The sequence below is a fragment of the Magnolia sinica genome, chromosome 8 (assembly GCF_029962835.1).
Source record: "Magnolia sinica isolate HGM2019 chromosome 8, MsV1, whole genome shotgun sequence".
Taxonomy (NCBI): Eukaryota; Viridiplantae; Streptophyta; class Magnoliopsida; order Magnoliales; family Magnoliaceae; genus Magnolia; species Magnolia sinica.
The window spans coordinates 1733163-1755652 of NC_080580.1; the positions used below are offsets into that span (position 1 = coordinate 1733163).

Consider the following 22490-nt stretch of genomic DNA (forward strand, 5'->3'; position numbering starts at 1 on the left):
TATGAGATCTACTCCAACCATTAGATGTGTAGTGAAAATGCCAGGCTTGTAATTAAGATGGGTCACACCAAGGGAAAATTTGCGACAGAGACGTCCTCCCTTGGTTATTATAAGGCCCATGATGATAATTATATAAAATCTACTCCAACCATTAGATGTCACATCAATATGTAGGCATGGGCCTGAAAATAGGCCCATCTGTGATTCAAGTGGGCCATACCAAGGGCACAGTTAGGAGGATGAGCCTTGCCCTGTATACTGTTCAAATTGTGTGGGCCCACTAGAATTACCATTGGGGCTGATTTTTGGGCCATGAACCTTACATGATATGACATACCTGATAGACGGTGGATTTTACATCAACACCAAGGTGGAGCCCAATCTAAGCACGGACCCCTTTTTCCAAAAGACAATTGTATGTAAAATGACTCCTTGGATGGCTCACCCTCAATTTTTCAAAGGCCCGCCTTGATGTGCATGTGAAATTTACTCTGACTATTTGATGTGAAATCCTACATTAGGCCCATGGTAAAAAAAAACTGAGCTAACCCGTAATTCATGTGGGCCACACCAAACACCAAGGGAAACAATTGAGGGAGAGATGTTCGCCCTGGATATTTACAGGATACAGGAACCACCATGATGATAATAACTTCAATAATTAGATTCCAAACCAAAACTTAGGCCTCAGGCCAAAACATCAGCCCCATCCGTTGTTCAAGTGGGCCGTATAAAGGGAAATAGTTTGGAGGTTGAGTATTGTCCTTTACATTTTTTTGATTGTGTGGTCCACTTGAAACATGGATGGGGCTGATTTTTAGTCCCCAACCCTAACATGAGGTGCCACACTTGGCATTTGGGGTGGGTTTCACATCAACACTATGGTGGAACCCACCCCTTCTCTCCATCCCATTTATTAACATTAATTAATGCCTTGGAGGTCCAAAGGAATGGAACTGGACCAAGAGAGTTAACCTAACCTGGCCCGGATTGTTGAATATAAGTCCAAACCTGGCCTGGGCTGGCCCCAGCTTGGCTCAACTGTATATATATAGGGCTTGGCCTGAGCCAGGCCGAACATCAGCCCGAGAGAGAGAGAGAGAGAGAGAGAGAGAGAGAGAGAGAGGAAATAACCGCTCTTTCTACTTAAAAACATAAATATTTAAATATTTTCATGTTTAGAGCCGTTCTAAATCCATTACCTTGTGACCCAAAACTAGTAAACATCAGCTGGCAGGGCATATATCCTCCAAACTGCAACAAGAAAAATAACATTTAGAAGCAAATAAATTTCCTCATGAAACTAGTCTCATGTGAGAGATCACCACCTTTTACCCAAGTACTCGATGATATCTGTTGTGAGGGTTGCACGTTTCTTATTCATGAAAGCAAGCGAGGCAGCCTTCCTGAGGAGTGAAGAACCGGCTATACACCCCAAGACCATTGGATTCCGTGGACTTGCCCAGCAACACAATCACATAATCATCAAAATCACACCAGGGAATATAAAGAAAAACAAGCAAAAGCATAATCGCAAGAGATTCTATTATCAAGAGAATGGCATGGTGATAGGAGGTAACCTGTTACTGGAATCATCTGTTGCTGAAGTTTGCTGTCTCGCCCAAGATGAAAATAACGCAACACTGGCATTCCATGGATGAAATTCAGTTTTCAGAAGATAAGTATGCGAGTGTAATTACAGAAACTTATAAATGTTCAATGTGAGAATTGTTGAGTCGCCCTCAAGTTCTATATGTTCATAATGAGAGAAATTAGGTGATCCTCTGCCATGGATATGTGAAGGACCCTTGAACTGTGAGTTTGGGTAAACAGGGCCCATTGTTTGGGGATCCAGGCCATTTATCTGATGGACCTCATTGTGAAAGGCCTCCCAGATTCGGAGATTCTAGCAGCCCAAGCTCTGTTCTTCTTCTGTAGAAAGGTAACTATTGCTTTATGTGTTCTCTTCTTCTTGTGTTTTTTTTTTAAAAAAAATAAAATAATTAACTGTCTATTTTCTTGCAGACCACTAATCACCACTGATAGAAGAGCCAGAATTGTCACATTAAGGATAAGTTTGGGGCATGGTACATCTACAGTGGAGACATTAGGCAAACAGCCAATCACTGAACCATGAGCTCCACTCCTACAAACTCCAGGCAGGAGGATTGTATCCTCATGCGAGGATCAAATAACTATTCTCATTAAAAAAAAAAAAAGTTAGCACAGAAGAAGAATAAAACTTACACTAATAGTAAACAAGGACGTCCGCATGCCGGGCCCACCCAGTCCCAGCAGTACAACGCATGGGTAAAACATGACCACCAAGCTACCCAGGCGGGCCTTCTCCCACAAGAATTAATGTAATATCATGTGGGCCAATGGCCCAGGTGATAATGTTGGCCAACCCCAATTAGCTGGGACAGGGCTTAGATGATAATGACAATGGTCATGATGGTGGGCCAATGGCCCACGTATCAGATATTTGAACTGACAAGAAGATAAACTACACTGAATCTTAGCCAAAAGGCTGAGAAAGGTAACAAACCAGGACTTGGTAAATCTGAAAACTACAAAAATCAGAAACTTCACAGATTATTCAAGAACGAAAATGAAGTTTCAAAAACTATTCTCAGGGCTCTTTGGCAAGGAACCTAGAAATTTTGGATGAGTAGATTATATTTTCTAATAATCCACACTATAACAAATGCTTTCATTGTCCTTGAATGGACATATTCATAATGTCTCACATCAACATTGGCCTTTTTCCCATCAACATTGGTTTTTATATTCATATAATTCAAGCTTCTATTATTAGTAATAAAATACCCACCTTTAATTATTAAACATCAAGTCGAGTTGGATCCGACACTTTGAGTCAACCCGACCCAGCTGGATCTCAACTCGAGTCTTTAAAACTATGGTAAGAAGCAATCAAACAATGACAAACCTTCCGGAAAGGATATCACCTTGGCCACCACAACGTCGAGGAGATCCATACATGCTCACCATAGTGACTGCATAAAGCAGTGAATCATAACAATAATGTCACACTCCAAAAAGTACAGTAAATGATGGATGCACATGCTAGCACACAAGGTATAGGTAAAAAAAAAAAAAAAAAAAAAAAAACCGTAACAATTGAATAAAGAGGTGGTCACAAGTCCAACTAGTTGAACCACAAAGTTATGGTCTACCCAACAGATAACTTCCAACCTATTAAGTAAAGACAACATCCAACCCTTCCAATAGTTTTTCAACAAAAGTGGATCACCCAGTGCAAAAATCAGTCCCATCGACTCATCAAGTGGGCCATACCATGGAAAGCAATGACTAGCCATTGATAAATAGAAAAAAATACAAGTAGTCCACTCGATGAGTGGATGTGGCTGATTTTTGCATTAGGCAATCCACATGGTTAGGCCAACCTATTGGTCAGATTGGATGACTTGCGCACAAGAAAGGTTGGAAGTTATCAGCTGGGTGGACCATAACTTGTGGTCCAACTGGTTGGACTTGAGACCTTCTAAAACAAAAATGTCATAGTTTTGAGTAATTAACAGATCCTTAGGAGAGAAATGTCAAATACATCATCAAGAAAATAGAGATTCAATCATATAATTCCGAACCTGTTTCACCATCACTGATAAGGTCGGACTTCCCTTTCCTTAGTATGGTTGCACCACCAATCCTGACCAAACAGAACCCATTTGATTTCAGCTCTTATGCTCAAAGGAAAAGAGACCATACAGATAGGGAATAATTACCGTCCTGCAAGGGATAGTAATTGCTGAGGAGCATCTTGATCATTCACTTCACAATCAAGCACTTTTTGGATCAAGCGCTTATACTCGTTCACATTCGGAGTTAGGACAGCCAAGGGATATCCTTTAACCAGGTCAAGATTGTTTGTGACAAGAAAGAGACCATCCTGCATAAATCATTCAGAGATTCTGCATTATGAAACAAACTAAGGGGCAGCCACCAATGCGCATTGGCCACAAACTGTCGCTTATTGACAACTCATCAGATACATTGAGCCCGAAAACCAAACCAATTGGACGATCATAACCAACTCATTTTGGTAGTTGACCAAGTTCTTTTGAATGGACACTTGATGAACACCGATCAGAAGGCTGAGATCATCCTGTCAGTGCAATTTCTGAGCTACACCCATCCATGATGGGGCCCACAATTTTGATGCGTCTGCTTCAATATGCATGTATGCCATATGTATCAGGGATGACTTGCCACAGGGTAATAGTTTGTCGCAAACATACATTGGAGTAAAGCCCCAAAATGAATTCACAAATGGAAGGGGACTGATTGACTGCTTGAATTGTCTCATACTCATTGGTACTCTTGCAAAGGACATACCCCATCAATGACAATTGGAGTGTTAGATTGTCGTGCAAGCTTCATGATTTCACTCACACAGCCCTAGAAAAGTTGAGCAAGAGTTATAACCTCTTTTTTAAGACAAGTGGAATAGGATGTGCAAGACAAAGAACTGCAAAAATCTTTGGTAGAACATGAAATTGCAAAAGAAGATAATCTCGGGGAAAACCTACAAGGGGACCAAAGATAAAAAGAATGGGATGCAAAGGGAACTTTTCAATTAGTTGCACTAATATAGATTGTACATACACCTGACAATAGAAGTACAAAAATGTTCTTGAAGACATCTTCATAGGATAACAGTATAATGCTTTTTCTATGAATAACAGTATATGCATACATGTACAAACATACAAACATGTATTTCACAATGCAACCATGCAACCATAAAAAAATTGAAATGAAATTAGTTTTAATAAACAGATTTTTGGTGATATCGATACATTGGCGATATTATCGAAATATCACCTATACGCTGGCAATACAAGTGACTCCTGGAATTTACACGAATGCAAATATTGGTAATACATTGGTGATACTTAGCAATATATTGCCGATAACTGGAATATCTCATACTACTAGTCTTATCAGTATTGCCGGGCTGGAGGTATTGATAATATCGGGGATGTTATTGATAATATTGAGGACACTCGGAACAATGCTTACAACCAATAAGAAGTTAAAAAACTTTACCTTGGACCAAAAAGCCTTCCTATGATTACAGGGTTTTTGCCCCCTCTTTAATCTTTTGGGGCCTGTTTGGAATGTGGGAAAAGAAAGGAAAGCAGATGACTTTTCCCACGATGGGATGTTTTACCTTGTCTGGATGACAAAGGAAACATTGCACTTCAAGATGTAGTCATTACCAATACACCATAATCAAATTGGGGAAAGCTTTATTTGGATTTCCACTTATTATCCAAACAAGACCCCTAAAATGGAATCCACGGGAATCCATGCTCATGAGTAATCTTGGAAAATCATCATTGGATATAATCAGTACAGTTTTCTTTTCCCACCATCCAAAGAAGCCCTTGGTGAGTTCTTTCGAAAATTTTAATAGATTGTGATGAAAATGGCAATAATAACAACCATCTTTCTGCCAATTCTCCCTCATCCATTCCACCCAATCCCAGTCACACACTCTCCCTATTCCTTTGCCTCCTTTTCTCCTCTCAACTTTTCAAATTGCAGTTTCCAACTCTTCTAAAAACATTCGTTGTATAACCTTCTCCACATGTCATTTTGCTCTCGTGAGTACCAATCTCATATTCTAGCATTCTCTTTCAGTGCCCCACCCCCTCCCCAGCCCCCCGCCTCTTTTCTAATCCTTTTTTTTCCTTTGATCACGCAAGATGATATTTTTAACTTGTTATCTCATTAATTGTAAGAAATAAGACCTTTATCTTATAACATACAAATATGCAGTTTGTAGAGTTTTCCAAGATCTATGCCTAACACCATTAGTCCTTGTCCTACAAAGACATGTCCGCATTCAAGTCACATAGGTTATAAAGAAAAAGTAATTGCCAGATTTGCATCAGGAGTAGCAGTAATATGAAAGATGAGAACAGTTTGATAAAAGTGATGCACTAGAACCAGTACCATTGTAAGCTTACGATGGCACCGGGAAGATGTGGGCTCCCATGACATATTCAGGTCACCAACCCACCCATCACAAGGGTCATATGATACTACGGCCAGATGCCAAAAACCAGCCTGATCCGACACTCAAGTGGGCCACAAAACAGGGAAAATGTGAGATAGAATGCCCACCCTTGATTTGCAAAGGGGCCCACCTGAATTGTTTTGCCTTAGTATTTTTTTGACCCTTCTTCAAGGCCGGATGAAGGGTTGGAATGGCCTAGATTCCATATACACAACATGGTGGGCCCTCCACACAAATTAAGGGTGGCCTTCCTCCCAATTTTTACCGTGGACTGATGGCCCCACATCTGCCCAGTATCACTGTAGCTTACAGTGGAAACAGTACCACTAGAGTGTGCCCCTGGATAAAATCAATCTAAACTTGCCTGAAAACCCTTCCTATTTTCCACTTTCCCGCTACTTTGATAGCATATGAAGGCAGAATTTAAAGCATTTAGATTCATTATCAAGTAACAAGATCGCACCAGAAGAAAAGGGTCCCTCCCAAGGCCTGGGCCAACAACAATACAATCAAATCTTTCCATCCATTTACCAACTTCGTAAAGAACCTTGCTAGAGACTGAAGCTTTTTCATCATCCCTGAATCAATTCTTTCATGACAATCAGTGCCCTGCTAGAGGATCAAGAATATAAGATATTCAAAAGGTCCAGACAAATAAGTCCACCTGACACTGTATGATTCTTCTAGCAGAGGGTGCACAATCAACTCGGGACTATAACTTTTTATAACTGCCCCAGCATCTTTTGTACAAAAAACATGTGACAAGTCTGCACCCTGCATGAGACACGGTGGTCTACTAAACACCTTTATTCGCGAACAACAACATATAATCTTACATTCTACAAGGTAACAGTTAGCTAAAAATACTCCACACAAAAGAACATAGGCTACGGTAGTTCACGTGAGGGGTGGATGAGGCCATTTGTGGGAGACATGCCAATGTGGCGCAGGCGTGCACTGAATCTGAAACAGCCGTCATGTGGGGTTCACCATCAACATATCCTAGTCTAGAAAACACAGACTGGTCCACTCATCAGGTCAGCTGAGGGCCAAATGAGTAAAAGTAGCAGTAAGAAGAAAGATAGCTTATGGTCTTTATTCAATTTACACATGTGGCCCACCTGATGTGTGGGCCCTCTTGATTTTTTCATCCAGGGAATGTTTACAGTGGCCCCCACCTGACAAGTGGACCAGCACATATGAGCCAAATTGGCATGTGTGTCACAAATCGCCTCTTCAATCTCTTCTCACTTGACTTAGCGTTTCTCCCTATTCAAATCAGGAAAGATAAAGATGAATATGATAGAAGAATTAAAAGTCAAAGAATACTAACAATTTTTAAGGCTGATATAGCGGCGAAATATGGAGCACCTGTGTATTCGCGACATCCTCCAAAAACAGCTATCTTCCCTGCAAATATTTAGTTATGAATAAGTGACATGAAATACACATCTACCCTTATTTGTTCAAGAAAACAAGAAAAGATTGTTACAAAGTGGAAGTGAATGTTTACTGAACAGTTAGGGTTCATAATAATGCAGTATATGGAAAATTAAATTCTCCAAGTAGGAAAAAACTTGGGGGGAAAAAAGCAGGAATATCTGTTGATCATGCTGCATATCTCAGCACTCACCATGACAAATCCATTCAAAATGTTCACCAATTATTATGATTTTTAGAGTTATGACCACATTATTCTCAAGGTTGAGGAAATGTCCAATCTTTCCCTATTTTGTGTCAACATTCTGCAAATTCCACTTTAAGTTTCTTCTGAGATCCCCAATATCTTCTCTTGGTTTTTTCTCTTCTTCTCAACTGAAATCTCCATAATTTATGCTGTTATGTTCTAATTTCTAATTTTGCAAAGTAATCCACATGCTGCTTAAAGTTAGCCAAATGTATTTACATTCTGTTTCTTGTAGCTTCTCTACAAAATCAACTTACGAAAAAGGGAATAAAGATTATTGTGTCATGAGTACATTCTATGCAAGATATTATGAAGGAAGATGGTGTCATGTGCAAGGTTGCCTGGATCGAGGGTGGCTCCTTGACATGGTATGCAAACGGGTACACAGTATGCTACTTACTCTGACGTGTGGTAAGCTGGGGTTAGGATCTGTGTGGGTCACTCCAGTGTATATACTAAATGTATGGATTAAAGTTTTATATATGAATCCACATTGCAATTTATATCATCACCATAATCTAAACCTTATCTCAATTAATTGGGGTTAGCTACATGAATACTGTTATGCCATTCCACTCTATCAAGGGCCATAACTTCAGTTAGAGCATAGGTCATCAAGTCTTTCCTTAATACCTCCACCCACTTCTTTTTGGGCCCTCCCCTTGCCCTTCTAGAGCCTTCAACATGTATGAACACAAATTGTAATTTATATATGAAATGAAATTCTTTCTATAGACAGGTCCCGGGTTTGGGCCAGAGTACCTATAAGAAAAGAAGTTACCATTATAGACCCCAGTATGCAAAGTATTATATTATATGCATGATGCTGAAGAAATCAAAGTATTGCACTGCAAATTATACACAATACTTAGGTTTTCAGTTTGTACAAGTGGGGCACATGGTTCAGTGATCCAAACTGTTGTTATTCCAGCTCCTGCTATGCATTGTATATGAATAAACAATCCCCAGACTGGAAGATCCTTGCCATTGAATGTTAATGTCTTTTTTTTTTTCCCGTCAAATGTGCTCTAATCTTATATTTTCTTTCTTAACTGTTTATTTTTTCTATCGTGCTTAGCAAGCTTGATTGTAATTGCATCTCCAGACCTTACCTTTCACAAATTTCCCATTTTGGGTACTGCATAGTTATTGGGGTAAAGTGCATTGCTGCACATGATTGTGTTGACATGGTAGAGCTGTTCGGTGAATATTGGTGAACTCCATGCTACTATTTCCCACCAACCACCTGTGCATGTCATTTCCACTTTTGACCAATGAAAGATATTTTAATTCGCACTCCTAAAAAACTCCTACATCTAAAAAAAATCCGATTTCACGGACGCTTCTACAACCAATTAAAAAGTAGGAATACCACATCATCATTATCTTAAGCCGTGTCCCACTAATCGGGGTCAGCTAAAAAGGTAGGAATACCTCATACACAAAAAAAGAAGAACCATGTTGCTAGAAATTTGAGTCAAATGAGAACTTTGCATGAAGTTAGTTGTGTTGTAGAACTCACTTCTATCATCAATGCATTGTGGTGGTACATGACTACACCATTTTGTATGTGGCCTTGCTTTAAACAGAAAAATAAGAACCACTGAGCTAGAAGGACGAATTAACAACATGACCAAACCATTCCATTATATAAAACTACAAGCTACATTTCAGAATTCTTTGTTTATAATCTCATCCAAATAGAAACATATATAATTGAAATTAATACTCGAATGAAAGCATACCCGCCTGGCCTTTATGCCGACTTGGGTCAAGGGCGGGAGTAATTCTCCTTAAAATATTCTCAGCATCAGCTTCAGCAGCAGTCCCATTTGCACATTTTGTTTCCAGTGTTCTTTCCATATTGGTTCGATTGTGGTGTCCTCTTAGAGACCTTATCAAGAACTGCTGTCTTCTAACAATAGGCGAGGAAGCCAACATACAATGGTTTGGGCTATCCAATAAGTTCAAGTAATGATTAATGTCATGTTTAGGCAACGCATTTGAAGGGTGCATGCCCTTCACTTCAACCTGAACAAAATAGCATCTGTAATTAGTCAAATCCAAAGCTATTCACCATAAAGCATCATCCAAGCTGCAGCATCTGACAACAAAACATTTTTGACATGAAAGAAACTTAGCATGCTTCCACTAGGTGAAAAAGGGAAAGAAAAACAGAAAATAGCCCAAAATGCAATGACTTAAAATATTACAGCCAAGTTGAAATACCAAGACAAACTCTCAACAGTCTAAATTATTTTAATAATTTTCAAAAGGGTTTTCATTCAATGATGTCACTGAACAATTGAACTGAAAGGCCTTACTCTTTTATGGGAGTAAGACTGAGTTATCCAAATGGCATTATATAAAGTAATTTTGAGTGAAGTCAGTTAGGCATGAATTATTTATAAAATGGACTTTTGTTTTCCGAGTTCAATCAACCATGTCAGTGAAAACTCTCAGACTTAATTAAAAAAGCCCCAATTGGTAATCAACTCCACCGGCTTTTTTTTTTTCCTGCTTCAAGTACACCTACTTTTAATGAAATCAAATTTGAGATAACCACTCAGACTAGGACGAAGCCAAGTCAACTCATTTGCATTCCAAGTCTATTGATGAGTCTAGGAGCATTGAATTACCAAGCTATCTAATTTGAACTTAAAAAAAAAAAAGGTAAAAAAAAGAAAGAAAGCTTCTAAGTGCCAGATGTGAAAATAATATGCAAATGTTATAAACAAGGGTTCAAAATATAGGTGTCAGAGAACATATCCGGCTCCAAAAACGGCATGTATCAGTATGTATCATGTGAATTTTGGTTGAATAGGCCCATATCATATCGGTGATACATAAAAAAATGTATCATATCAGTTTTGATAAAATAACGACATGCAGTTTGAGTCATGGGTGTAAAAGAATCCAAAGAAAATGGCAGGTTTCAAACATAAAACAAAATCCATCAATTAAACCCATATCAGGTGACAACGACATGACCACTTCACCTTCAATGGGTAACTGGCCCAGCCCATCTCCTATCAAAAACATGTCAGATTTTTTTTTTTATAACCAACAGATAGATACTGCAGAGACACATTAAGGGAAAGGCAATTGAATCTCTACACGGAGTAAACAAACGCCCAGCAACAAGATAACGAAATTCACAATATTGCAATTCAAGGGTCTTTCTACCGGTTTGAAACTTCAAATCAGCCAGTCCAACCTGTTTAAACCAGCCCAATCCAACTTCCTGTCATCTCGAAGCCGTTTTCATGCATTATATAATGAAATCTGCAGACTAACATGATTGTGTTTTTATACCATTTCTATGATTTATGTTCAATGGAAATTGATAGTGGTAGTGTTTGGACATCCATTAGAATTTAATTTTGATAAATCACTCCACTAAACTGCAAATGACCAAAGCGGACTGAGTACCCCCAAATTGCTGTTACCATCATTTCAAGTCTCAAGCGATTTTAAAGGCATGGAATTGCGATTAGGGGTTTGATTCTTGTTTTGATGGGAAACACAAGCGCTCTCTCCAAATTGCTATTACTATCATTTTAAGGGTCTTTTGACAGCTAGTAATTCCAATTCCAGAGGCAAATCCTTGTGTCCGGCAGGCTGAAAAAGTTAAGGTTTAGAAATGGATTCCAGCAAAAGGCCATTACTGAATTCTTGTTGGGAGGGTGGCTTGCAAATTCCTGGAAATTGAAAACCCTCCAAACGATCATCTTTTCAAAATCCCGATTGAATTGAAATCTCTCTCTCTCTCTCTCTCTCATGAGCTACCATGCGGAAAAGACACGTGTGAAAGTGGCCATGGTTGCCACACACTCGAATTTCAACATAAGAGTATACGCACCGTTACGACACTTTCTCCGGATCGGGTTGAAATGCGAATTGATATATCGGTTGGAGTTTCTCTGGATCGAGCTCTGCTCCACACCGCTTTCGGAGAGTTGGTAGAACAAAAGAGGATGAGGAAAGAAGGCGAGTTATTTGCTACTCTGACAACCTACGGGACTTCATACACCGGTTTGTGGACTCTTGTTCGCAGATACAGGATTTCATTGTCATCACGAGACGTGTACAATTTTCTCAACTCCCGCCTCCATGGGCGCGGCTTGGCTGAGATCCGGTTAACAGCTTGTTAGCTAAGGCCCCTACGTGGAGCATTCTCATTGGGTGAGGGCAGTTAACTTGCCCGTGCGGGATGGTTCGTGGTTTGGGTCGCACCCTACCAGGACATGGCTAGAGACGGACGGTCCTGTCAATGGATCTGTGGGAATTTATCAGGCCGTTCATCTATTTTGAAATATCATTCTAGGGCATGAGCCTGGAAAGTAAGTAGGTTGAAGCCTTCAGTGGACTACACCAAAGCTTCTAAGGCTCACAGGAGGTTTTCAGCCGTAGGCAATCCCCACTGTTATCTATGGTGTGGTCCACTAAAGCCTTTGATCTACGAAAGCGGATTGCTTACTGAGTAACTTAACTCAGTACACTTAGTGTACTGAGTGAACTTTGTGGGCCCAAATGTCATTCATGCATTTCATCCACCCCGTCCATCTCTTTTGACAGATAATTTTACGGTTTTAACGCAAAAATGGAGTGTATCCAATCCTCAGTGGAGCAGACCACTGGAAACGGTGTGAATTGAACATCTACAGTTGAAAAATTATTAAGGGCTAAAGAAGTTTTATATTAAGCTGATATTTGTGTTTTCCCTTCATCTATGTCCGTCTGATCTTATGAACAGGTTGGATGACAAATAAACATCACTGGGCCATGGAAAGTTTTCATCAGTCGAAATCAATACATTTACTTTTTTCCAGTCCACAATTTTGGGTTTGACCCCTAAAATGATTTAGAAAAACGAATGAACGGCATAGATAAATAACATACATTCATGGTGGGCCCAACAGAGTTTAAGTATGATAAGATCATAATGAGTAACTCAATATGCAATCCGATTTCCCAATCTACCTCCTTTACGCGCCCTCAATTAATATTTCAAAATGAATCAACAGCTTGATAAAACAAATATATCATGCTGGCCCTACGTAGCCTTGAAAGGACTGTAGGTTTCTAACTAGATCCCAGTGGTAGTGTAGGACGCTATCCTCACGAGAAAAAATAATATAAGGCTGATCCAAAACTTAAGTAAACTGCACGACCCTAAAAAGTAGATTGGGAAATGATTACTGCTAAGACCTCCTTAGGGTACATTGTGATGTTTATATTCCATCTAAATTTTTCGTAAGTTGGTGCTCCTGGGATGAACCGAAAAACATGAAATATTTGCTTGATCCAAAGCTTTGGTGGCCCTGCAAGTGTTTCAACAGTTCATATTCAATTTTTGTAATTTTTTATTACGGGGCACACTTGAATTTCCGAATCTACTTGATTTTTTGTGCTAATATCCTAACATGATATGTCAAAACAGACCAATATATGAATTTCTCACAAACATCATGGTAGCCCCATCTAGACCTATCAAAGGGTTTAGCAGGCAAACCATGTGGATTGGGTACTACCATGCCCCATTTCGAGATCAGCACAAGCAGGGGATCTGGGCCATCGTGGTATATGTGTTTTATCTACACTGTCCATCCATTTTTCTATATAATTAGGTTTTGAACTCAAACATGAGGCAAATCCAAGGCTCAAGTGAGCCATACGGTAGGGATTAAATAGGTTAACTATCAAGTGGATATTTGTGATTTCCCTTCATCCATGTATACGTGGACCACAAAGTTTTGGATCATGATTTCCCTTCATCCAAGGTGTATGGGAATAAGTGGACCATAAAGTTTTGGATCAAGATGATATTTGTGATTTCCCTTCATCTAGGTCCATGTGACCACATTATAGGTTGGATATTAATTAACCATCACAGTCGACACTCGGAAGGTTTGCTTCCTGTGGTGTGGTCCATTGATCCTTGGATCTGCCTCAGTGATACTGATAGGACTAGGGCTGTTAATTGGCTAGGCTTGGGTGGTCAATCTGAAATCGATCTGAAAAATATTTAGATATGAATGACCCAACTCGATCCGCACCGATATTGGCTCGACGACGGTCGACGGCCTTATTCAAAATCTGATTTTTCAGGCCCAAGTCCGGCCCATTGACACCCCTAGATAGACCGGCATCTCTAGCTAGGTACTGGTGGGGTAGACCCAATAGGTACTATTTTCAGACTTTAACACGTTCTGGAAAAAAATGGATGGACAGGGATTTCTCACAAATATCAAATGGAAGGGACCGTTGTAACGTTTATTTGCCATCCAACCTGTTGATTAGGTCTCACAGACTTTGGTGAAGGTAAAACACACATCAGTTTGGTTTTTAATGGTAGGGCGTCCAATCACCACTGTTTCCTACGGTGTAGTCCACCTGAGATTTGGATGTGCCTGTCTTGAACGGACGGAGTGGATAAAGAAACGCATACAGGTGGGTAGTGGTGGTGTCACTGCCTGATCCAAGGACGCAGATGTTACTCCCTAATCCATTGCTCAAATGGTAGACTGAGTGAAAGATACCTTAGTTTCAACACTGAGGTCTTGGTATGAATGGCTAACAGTGAAGTGTCAACTGACAGTACTAACAAGCTGAAAAATGAAAAAAGAAGAAAAAAGGGACCCAGATGTTGGGTGGGGCCCAACGAGATGTTTGTGAGAAATCCAACCCGTTCATACGTTCTGCGATATCATTGACGTGCGACCAGAAATGAGGTGTATCCAACAGTCAAGTGGGCCACACGAGAGGAGAGGAAACAGTGATCATTCAGTGAGCGTGAGCACCGTTGAAGCAGTCTTATGGCCATAAAAGTTTTGTATCAGGGTATCTTTTTGGTTTTTTCACTTCATCCCATTTGGAATGACCTTATAAAAGGTTTGGATATCACATCAAGGTGGAGCCCAGGAAGGTTTCAACAGTAGGGGTTTCTTTCCCCAATTTTCCCAATCGTGTGACCCACTTGAGTTTTTTATCCACCTCATTTTTGGTAGTATGTCCGAAAATGATCTCGCAAAACGGATGGACAGAATGGATTTCTCACATACATAGAGATGTACCACTGGTCTCTTTGGCAGAGCTGCAAACATGCAGACGCACGTACATCCTTACGTGGCATAAATGAAGGCCAATCCCTAATTCTAGCATAGAAATGGGCCTGATCATTCAGTGGCCACAAATCTAACATTCAGGACTTCATTGCACCGTAGCATCTTTCCCAGATGAAGCAAGTGGCATTCCGTCCAGATGAAGCATTTGGACGGTTCATATCAACGTGGGCCACCTCGCCAAAACTGGGTGGGACAAGCAAGCTGGCCCATTTCCACACTTAGGCCACACCCTGGGAACAATGTAAATATATGCCACCAAAACCTTCCAAACGAGATTCTTGACCACCTGAGGTTTGGATCTCGACAGCAATTAGAATGCAATTCAATGGTGAATAATCTCCCGTCTCAACTCCAGGAATTTCCTAACAACTTCATACATGGTAGAGGAAGATGCAAGTGACAATGGAATCAAGTAAATTGTCTGTAATCCAATATGGGAAAAATATCCGAAATAAATAATTAGGATACTGAAAAATATATTAAAAAATTATTTCAAATCATGCTAAAACATGTATTAGATATGCTGTCCTTAAAGCATGATTCGCCTCCTTGTGGATTAGAGATCATTGATGGGTTGCTGATGAATTGCTTACGGTATACGATAAGCCTTGTTTGATCCTACGTGCAGCAATCACGGAGAGACTAACTTAGGAACTCAGCTAACACAGTTAAAGTGTCTGACAGACTTAGTGAGTAATTTGATATAGAACTTACTGAGTTTGAGTACTCAATGTGTTACTAACTTATTAAAGAAAATGTAGATGATCGATTAAATTTTTTTTTTTTGATGCTCTGAACCTAGAGAGGTCCGGTTTATATATATGGAGTGAGTGGACCGTTGCACCTGCGACTATCAACGATCAGAACATTGTAAACCCAAAGAGGTCCGGTTTATATATTTGGGGTGATTGGTCCATTGCACCAATGATCAGAACATTGTAAAAAACAATTTTTTTTTTTTTTACTGTTGGTATTAACCAGCGTCAGTTTCTAGCCGTTATGGCCTTGTCAAACCGTCTCGGGACGCACGACTGAAGTACGCCACTAATGTGTCTACAACTACAGTCCACACGGTAGCAAGGGCATGTTCCAGTGTAGACAACCTAAGATTTCTCTCCCTTTTTTCAAGTATTCTCAATACCATTTATAAACCCAAGAAATCTCCCATCGTGGGACAAATGAAAATCACCTTTTTTCACACATTTTCAAAATGGATTCAAAGCATAACGAAATAATTAAAAAAAAAAATGATTTTCAAAAATTCAAAACCTTATTTGATTTAACCAAACAAATAAGGAATTCTCAACAGTTGAACCTGTCAAAATTACAAAGTTGTAGCTTCTGATTCCTTACTCTATCCTAGTGTAGTTTCAAAACACAAAAAGAAAGAAAAGGTAAAACCATGGCATTGTCAAGCAAGTTCAGTTTGGCAACACTGCCAACATTCAGTGTACTGATGACTCAAGAATCGATGTGTGAGGACTCCAACCATATATAATCCAGTAACTCTGGATCTTGGGACCCAGTGTGAAACTATATATATTCTGGTTGTCCACTTGTCTTTGAATGTTTTGGTCCATCTGAGGTGTGAAATGGCCTCATTTTTAGGCCAGAGAACTTAATGGTGAAACCCACTTGATGGAAAGCTCAGATCTCGCAAAAATGTTCACATGTGCCTGTATGTGGATGGGAAGGGCTCCCAAACACACATCAAGTTAGCAAACATCTAGAAAAGAAATAAGGTTCCCGGCAGTTGACTTTGTGCAGCTAAAAATCTCCAATACAGCGACATAAAACTGGCCAGTTGCTTCAATTAAAATTTCATTATCAGGGCCATTTGATAATTCCACCAGGAAACTAGTTCAACAGAAAATCTTTAAAACCGTCTGCAGGGCACCTTCTGCCACCACCGCCCTGCAAGAAATATTTCAGCAGCACAGCTAAAACAATCCCATGGAGCTTCTGCACCTGAATTTAAATTTTGGTCTTTTCCACTCTCTGTCACCCTTCTCATATCCCTGAGCTTACTGTCAGTATCTGCCACCACCTTGGGAAACAAAACCGATCAACTTTCTCTGAGTGCATTCAAGGATCTGATAACAGATCATCATCATGGACCCTTGAGCTCATGGAACATCAGTTGAGATTTCTGCAAGTGGCAAGGAATTAGATGCAGCCGTAGGCATCAAAGGGTCACAGTATTGAACCTATGGGACCAGGACATGGTGGGTCCCATCTCTCCCCACATAGAAAACCTCACTTTCCTCAGAATAATCAACCTTCACAACAACAGCTTCCATGACAAAATCCCCCAAGAGATTGGTCATTTGTTTCGGCTGCAGCATCTCAATCTGAGCAAGAAATCTGTCAAATCATGAAGGGGAAATTCTGTCAAATCTCTCCCAATGCTTGGACCCCAGAATCATCAATCTAAATGAGAATAAGCTTGTGGAGCAACTTCACCTGAGATAAGTGTCCAAAGCTTGTCTCATTGTCAGTCATCAAAAACCCTCTTACTAGGACCATTCCTTCATATCATATGAGCCCCTTTCATCCTTCACCAATTCTTTCTCTAAAGAGAAACATGATGCAAGACAATTAACCAGTTGCTCTAAAAGCTCGAACTATTAGAGCATAGCGAATTAATTTCTTAATCTCATAGCCCAAGTCCTACATCTCATGGGTTAAGACCTTGGCCGAACCTCCATCGTGGGCCCCAAATCACATGGGTACCGCCTCACACGGGCCGCCCACCTCGAGTGTGTCCTCACATCCCACAGGTTATCCCACTTGAGCCTGGTGTGAAATGTGCATTAATCACCTCTGGTGAGGAGGCTCAAACACGAGACCTCTCCCGTGGGCCCCACCCACCCCGATTATGCCCCTGCATCCCACGGGCGACCCCACTCGAGCCCGGTGTGAAAATGCCCCTGCATTAAAACAGCCTAGAGGGGAGCATTCCGCATGAACCAAGATGAATGACAAGCTTAAAATGCTTTCAATTCAATATAAATAACATTTCTGGTACACTTCCTTTGATGCTTTAGACATGGTGTGGTGTAAAGGCCGTTATGGTGGCAACAATTACACGTTACTGGGTCGTAACGGCCGTAACAGCCATAATGGAAAAAAATGATATGTAACTGTCGTTAACGGCCCATAACATCCCTTGTAAAGGCCATAACAACCCTGTAATGGTTTGTTACGGGGCAGATACAAGTTTTCCTGATATATATATATATATACATTATGGGGCAGATATAGGTTTTTCGAGTTTTGTTCTTTTTTTTGTTTTCCCAATAAAAAAAAAGATCGTAACGGCCATTATGGGGTTGTAACAGTTGTTACAACCCGCATCGTAAAGGTAATGGTGGTGGCCGTTACGACCACCATTACCGTTACAGAATACCTTGGCTTTAGAATGTCTCATCCATCAATTATATTTCACTGGCAGGTAACCAACGACAAGGAAACCTTTCGCCTAACCTATGCCTTTCTCTTCCAAATCTATGAACCCTTTTTGTTGGAGCAATCACTTACAGGGCTCATTACAGTTTCATTATCCAATGCTTAGGGGCTCATGCAACTTGATTTCAGTGATAATGATTTTAAAGGGCTGGTGACTGCAAATCTGGGAAGTCTACTGGACCTGCTTTGGCTAGATTTCAGTAGGAATTAGCTTCAAACTAAAGAGGCTGATGACTTGAGTTTCCTCACTTCTTTGACCCAACTGAAGCAGTCAACTGATATTAGGTCTTGGAAGAAGATCAACTCAGTGTATTGCCCAACTCTGTAGCCAATCTTTCAACCCAAGTCAGATATCTAGTCATTGGAGGGAATCAGATATCCGAAAGCATCCCTATGAAGATTGATTAGTATGCCAATTTAACCCTGTTAGGTATGGAAGATAACCTTTTCACGGGAAGTCTTCCCAATACTAGTGGGAGGCTCGGAAGGTTGCAAAGATTGGACTTATCTCGAAACAGGTTTTCAGGGAAAATCCCATCCTCCCTAGGCAACATCACAAAGTTGAACAATCTATTTTTGGAAGATAATGACCTACAGGGAAGCACCCCTTAGAGTCTTGGAAACTGCCAGGATCTGCTTCTTCTCAACCTTTCACATAACAATCTTAATGGCAGAACGCCTGAATTCTATGGCTTTCCTCCCTATTTATTTCAGTCAACTTGGTTCAAAATTCTTTCAGTGGATCCCTAACATTGGAAGTGGGTAACTTGAAAAATCTTCAGGAATAAGACATTTCGGCTAACAAATTGTCTGGTGAAATTCCTGGAACTGACAATTACTTGATCTTGGAATGACTTTGTATGGAGGGTAACCCTGCTTCAGGGAACCATTCCATCTTTGAATATTTGAAAAGGTATTGAAGACCTAGATCTATTCCACAATAAATTATCCAGGAAATTTCCAGAATATCTAGAGAAGTTTTCTTTGCAGAATCTAAATCTTTCTTTCAATGATCTGGAGGGTGAAGTGCCAAAAGAACGGATTTTTATAAATGCAAGATTGGTTTCACTAATTGGTAATGGTAAGGCCTGCGGAGGAATCCTAAACTGCAATTGCCCACATGCTCCATCTGATCCTCAAAGAAAGAGGGAAGCTCACTTGCTTTTAGTTTTGCAATTCCAGTAACTAGTGTTGTTTTATGCTTAATTTTGTCATCATGTTTCTTCACCTTTTTTTTTTGAATGTGTTACCAGGGATTATCTTTCAAAAAAAAAAAAAACACTACCAGGGATTGAACCCTATATTACTCGCACATACTACATTGTCTTCGCCAATTTTTATTGGATAAGAAAGTCAAAGGAGCTTCCTTCCACATCCTCCTCTGCAATTTCTTCAGAATATATATATATATATATATATAAAAGTTTCCTCCCCGCATTTGCCCATCTTTGCTATGGCCCACCAGAGTTTTGAATCAGGCCAAAAGTTGGTCCCAGGGGGTTTCAAGGGGTGCTGTATCACATGGACCGTTCAGATTTTGTGCCCAAGACGTGTGTGAAGGTGTGCAGGTGCGCGCGTGAGCATCTCTCTCTCTCTCTCTCTCTCTCTCTCTCTCTCTCTCTCTCTCTCTATATATATATATATATATATATATATATATATATATATATAATCCAAAGCTCCTCCAAAAACTAATGGGTTCTCATTGGCAAGTTGGTAAGTGTGGGAAATTACAGTTCTGTATATATATATATATATATATATATATATATATATAAAATCCAAAGCTCCTCCAAAAACTAATGGGTTCTCATTGGCAAGTTGGTAAGTGTGGGAAATTACAGTTCTGTATATAAAGGTACACTGGATTACAGCAAAACAGTTGTTGCGGTGAAGGTACTCAACCCCCAACATCAAGGAACTTCTACAAAGCTTTATGGCTGAATGTGAAGCTTTGAGATACATCAGACATTGGAATCCAGTCAGGATCCAAAACTCTAGCTCAAGTATAGATTTCAAACATAATGAATTCAAAGCTCTAGTTTTTAAGTTCATGCCTAATGGGAGTCTAGAGAATTGGTTGCATTCAAATGAATCAGACAACAAACGGATAATTTAAACTTTCTTCAGAGTATAACACACCCATCAATGTGGCTTCTACATTGGAGTATCTCCGTCATCACTGTTCAGCACAAGTGTCTATTGGTCTATAAGATTAGATATTATTTCAATTATTAACTCCAGCACAAGGATATACACCCAAATATGCCCAGAGGAGAAGCTTTTATTGAACTGGGAATCAAAATACATTTCAAGTTTTGGTTTGGCATAGGCCCTTAATTACATTATCTAGGAAAAAAAACCCTTGATTAGAAGGTAAAATCGGCGAAATCAAATCTATTACATGATATAGAGTAGTATAATGTAAATGATGCATAAAGTCCTAATCTATGGTCTTTCGTCTTTTGAGTGTTCAGATCATCAATCGAATTGAGGAAACTAGTGAAGGCCTTTGGCATATAGGCACTTCATAGCCACTGGGCATCGACATACTAGCAAATGATGTGTGTCATGTATCTTGAGAGGAACCAGCTTCAAATAGCCATGCAGCCATGTGGTGTACAGAAGCATGGATTATTCTAACATTGCCAAGGGTCTCACATGCCAGAGATGACAACGAGAATGCATCAAACTGTTAGCGCTTGCCATCTGGTGACAAGATCCTTAGCATCTGTCGCTTAAGGCTTTGCACTTAACACAAGGGTCGGACTGAGGAGAGAGACTGGTCCTAGATCACAGTGCTTATTGTCTGTGAACAATAGCAAAGAAGTGGTACTCTGAACTTGACACAAATGCTACAATAGGTCTGCACCTGGTGCAAAGCTCTATCCTTTGGAAGACTAGTGTCAAGAGGTTAAGTTCCTGGTGTTTAGGCATTAGTGCCTATGTCTTGGCAGACTGACAGTAGGACCTGCAAGGAGAATTTTCTGAAAGATCTCTCCGCATGATTGGTACGGAGGGTGAATTTTAGGCACAGAGCATCTGGAGTTGATCTAGATAGGCACTAGAGCTCCATTTAATGCGTCCAAGCTCATTTTAGGGAGTGACATACTCCATGTCAACAATCACTGCCAAACACCAATTATTCATTGTGATCTAAAGCCAAGCAACATTTTTCTCAGCAATGACATGAACGCCTGTCATTGTGATCTAATGCCAAGCAACATTCTTCTTGAAAATGACATGAACGCCTGTGCAGGTGATTTCATTTTAGCAAGGTTCCTTTCTGAAACCACAACCTATTCCTCTCAAAATCAATCCAACACAACTGGGATAAAGGGATTGGTAGGGCATAATGTCAATCACAATAATCAGATGTTGGCACTAACCACCAAAACAACATCGACAACAACAACGATAAGAACCATGGCAACACTTAAACTAACACAGTTGCTGCTACTGCGAGTGTTGCTACTTTTTTTTTTTTTGAAATAAACTGGAATTTTATTAAGAGCACTAAACTGGCACAAAACTACAGAATAAACAATCTTACACGATTAATGTCACAAGCTTCAGAGATGAAGCCCATCACAACATCTCAACCTTAACCCTCCCAAAACTTCCCCTGCCGTGCCACTTTTGTTTTGGAAGCAGTGATTATTTCTTTCCCTCCATATCCCCCAACAAACAGCCATGCAGACGAACCACCAAATCAGTCTTCAATTGACTCTTCGAAAACCCACTCCATGTTAAAGAAAACAAGGAATCCCTCCCAAACACAGTGGATGAAGAGATGATCAATGGACTCCACATTATCCATACACATGACACATATATTGGGGAGCACTAGCGATCTCTTTTGAAGATTGTCAATAGTTACAACCTTCTTCCTCCATACAAGCGAAACAGAACAAATCTTAGCCATGTGACTACTTCTTGTGTCCCTTGTGGGATTTCGAAGTGCCACTTTTTCTAATGCTAATGAAGTAAATTAATTATTACCACTACTACTGCTATAGTTATTTTGCGTAAATTGGACTACTGCTATTATTATGAGGGAAAAGATCCAGTGTTAGACTGATATATCACAGTTAGTTATCATGCACTCTTATCTCCATAGATGTGGCCTACATGCACGAGT

General features: G+C 40.0%; 1 protein-coding gene and 1 non-coding gene across 4 annotated transcripts; both read right to left on the reverse strand.

The window, feature by feature from the left end:
* Positions 1 to 1121: 1121 nt before the first annotated feature.
* Positions 1122 to 11760, reverse strand: LOC131252563 (ATP-dependent (S)-NAD(P)H-hydrate dehydratase). Of its 3 annotated transcripts, XM_058253180.1 has the most exons (12): positions 11617 to 11760; positions 9500 to 9785; positions 7401 to 7477; positions 6732 to 6841; positions 6531 to 6645; positions 4378 to 4440; positions 3768 to 3931; positions 3630 to 3691; positions 2951 to 3017; positions 1581 to 1643; positions 1329 to 1457; positions 1122 to 1254 (listed from the first exon to the last, which is right to left on the reverse strand). In XM_058253180.1, the coding sequence occupies exons 2-12, from the start codon at positions 9768 to 9770 to the stop codon at positions 1227 to 1229; spliced, it is 1149 nt and encodes a 382-aa protein (XP_058109163.1). In that variant the 5' UTR covers positions 9771 to 9785; positions 11617 to 11760; the 3' UTR covers positions 1122 to 1226. The 3 variants fall into 3 exon arrangements, 2 of the variants coding, with proteins under 2 accessions (XP_058109163.1, XP_058109164.1); XM_058253181.1 differs by lacking the exon at positions 4378 to 4440; XR_009174550.1 differs by lacking the exons at positions 1122 to 1254; positions 1329 to 1457 and having other exon boundaries at positions 1585 to 1643; positions 2834 to 3017.
* Positions 2339 to 2543, reverse strand: LOC131254409 (U2 spliceosomal RNA). Its single transcript, XR_009175524.1, has one exon. It is a non-coding gene; the product is annotated as a U2 spliceosomal RNA (small nuclear RNA).
* Positions 11761 to 22490: the final 10730 nt, after the last annotated feature.

Coding starts and splice junctions, on each gene's coding strand:
- LOC131252563 (XM_058253180.1), bottom strand. CDS start 9,770: ATGCACCCTTCAAATGCGTTGCCTAAACATGACATTAATCATTACTTG. Junction 3,932..4,377: donor CTCCAATTGTCATTGATGGG/GTATGTCCTTTG, acceptor TGATTTATGCAG/GATGGTCTCTTTCTTGTCAC. Junction 1,458..1,580: donor ACAGATGATTCCAGTAACAG/GTTACCTCCTAT, acceptor TTGCTGGGCAAG/TCCACGGAATCCAATGGTCT.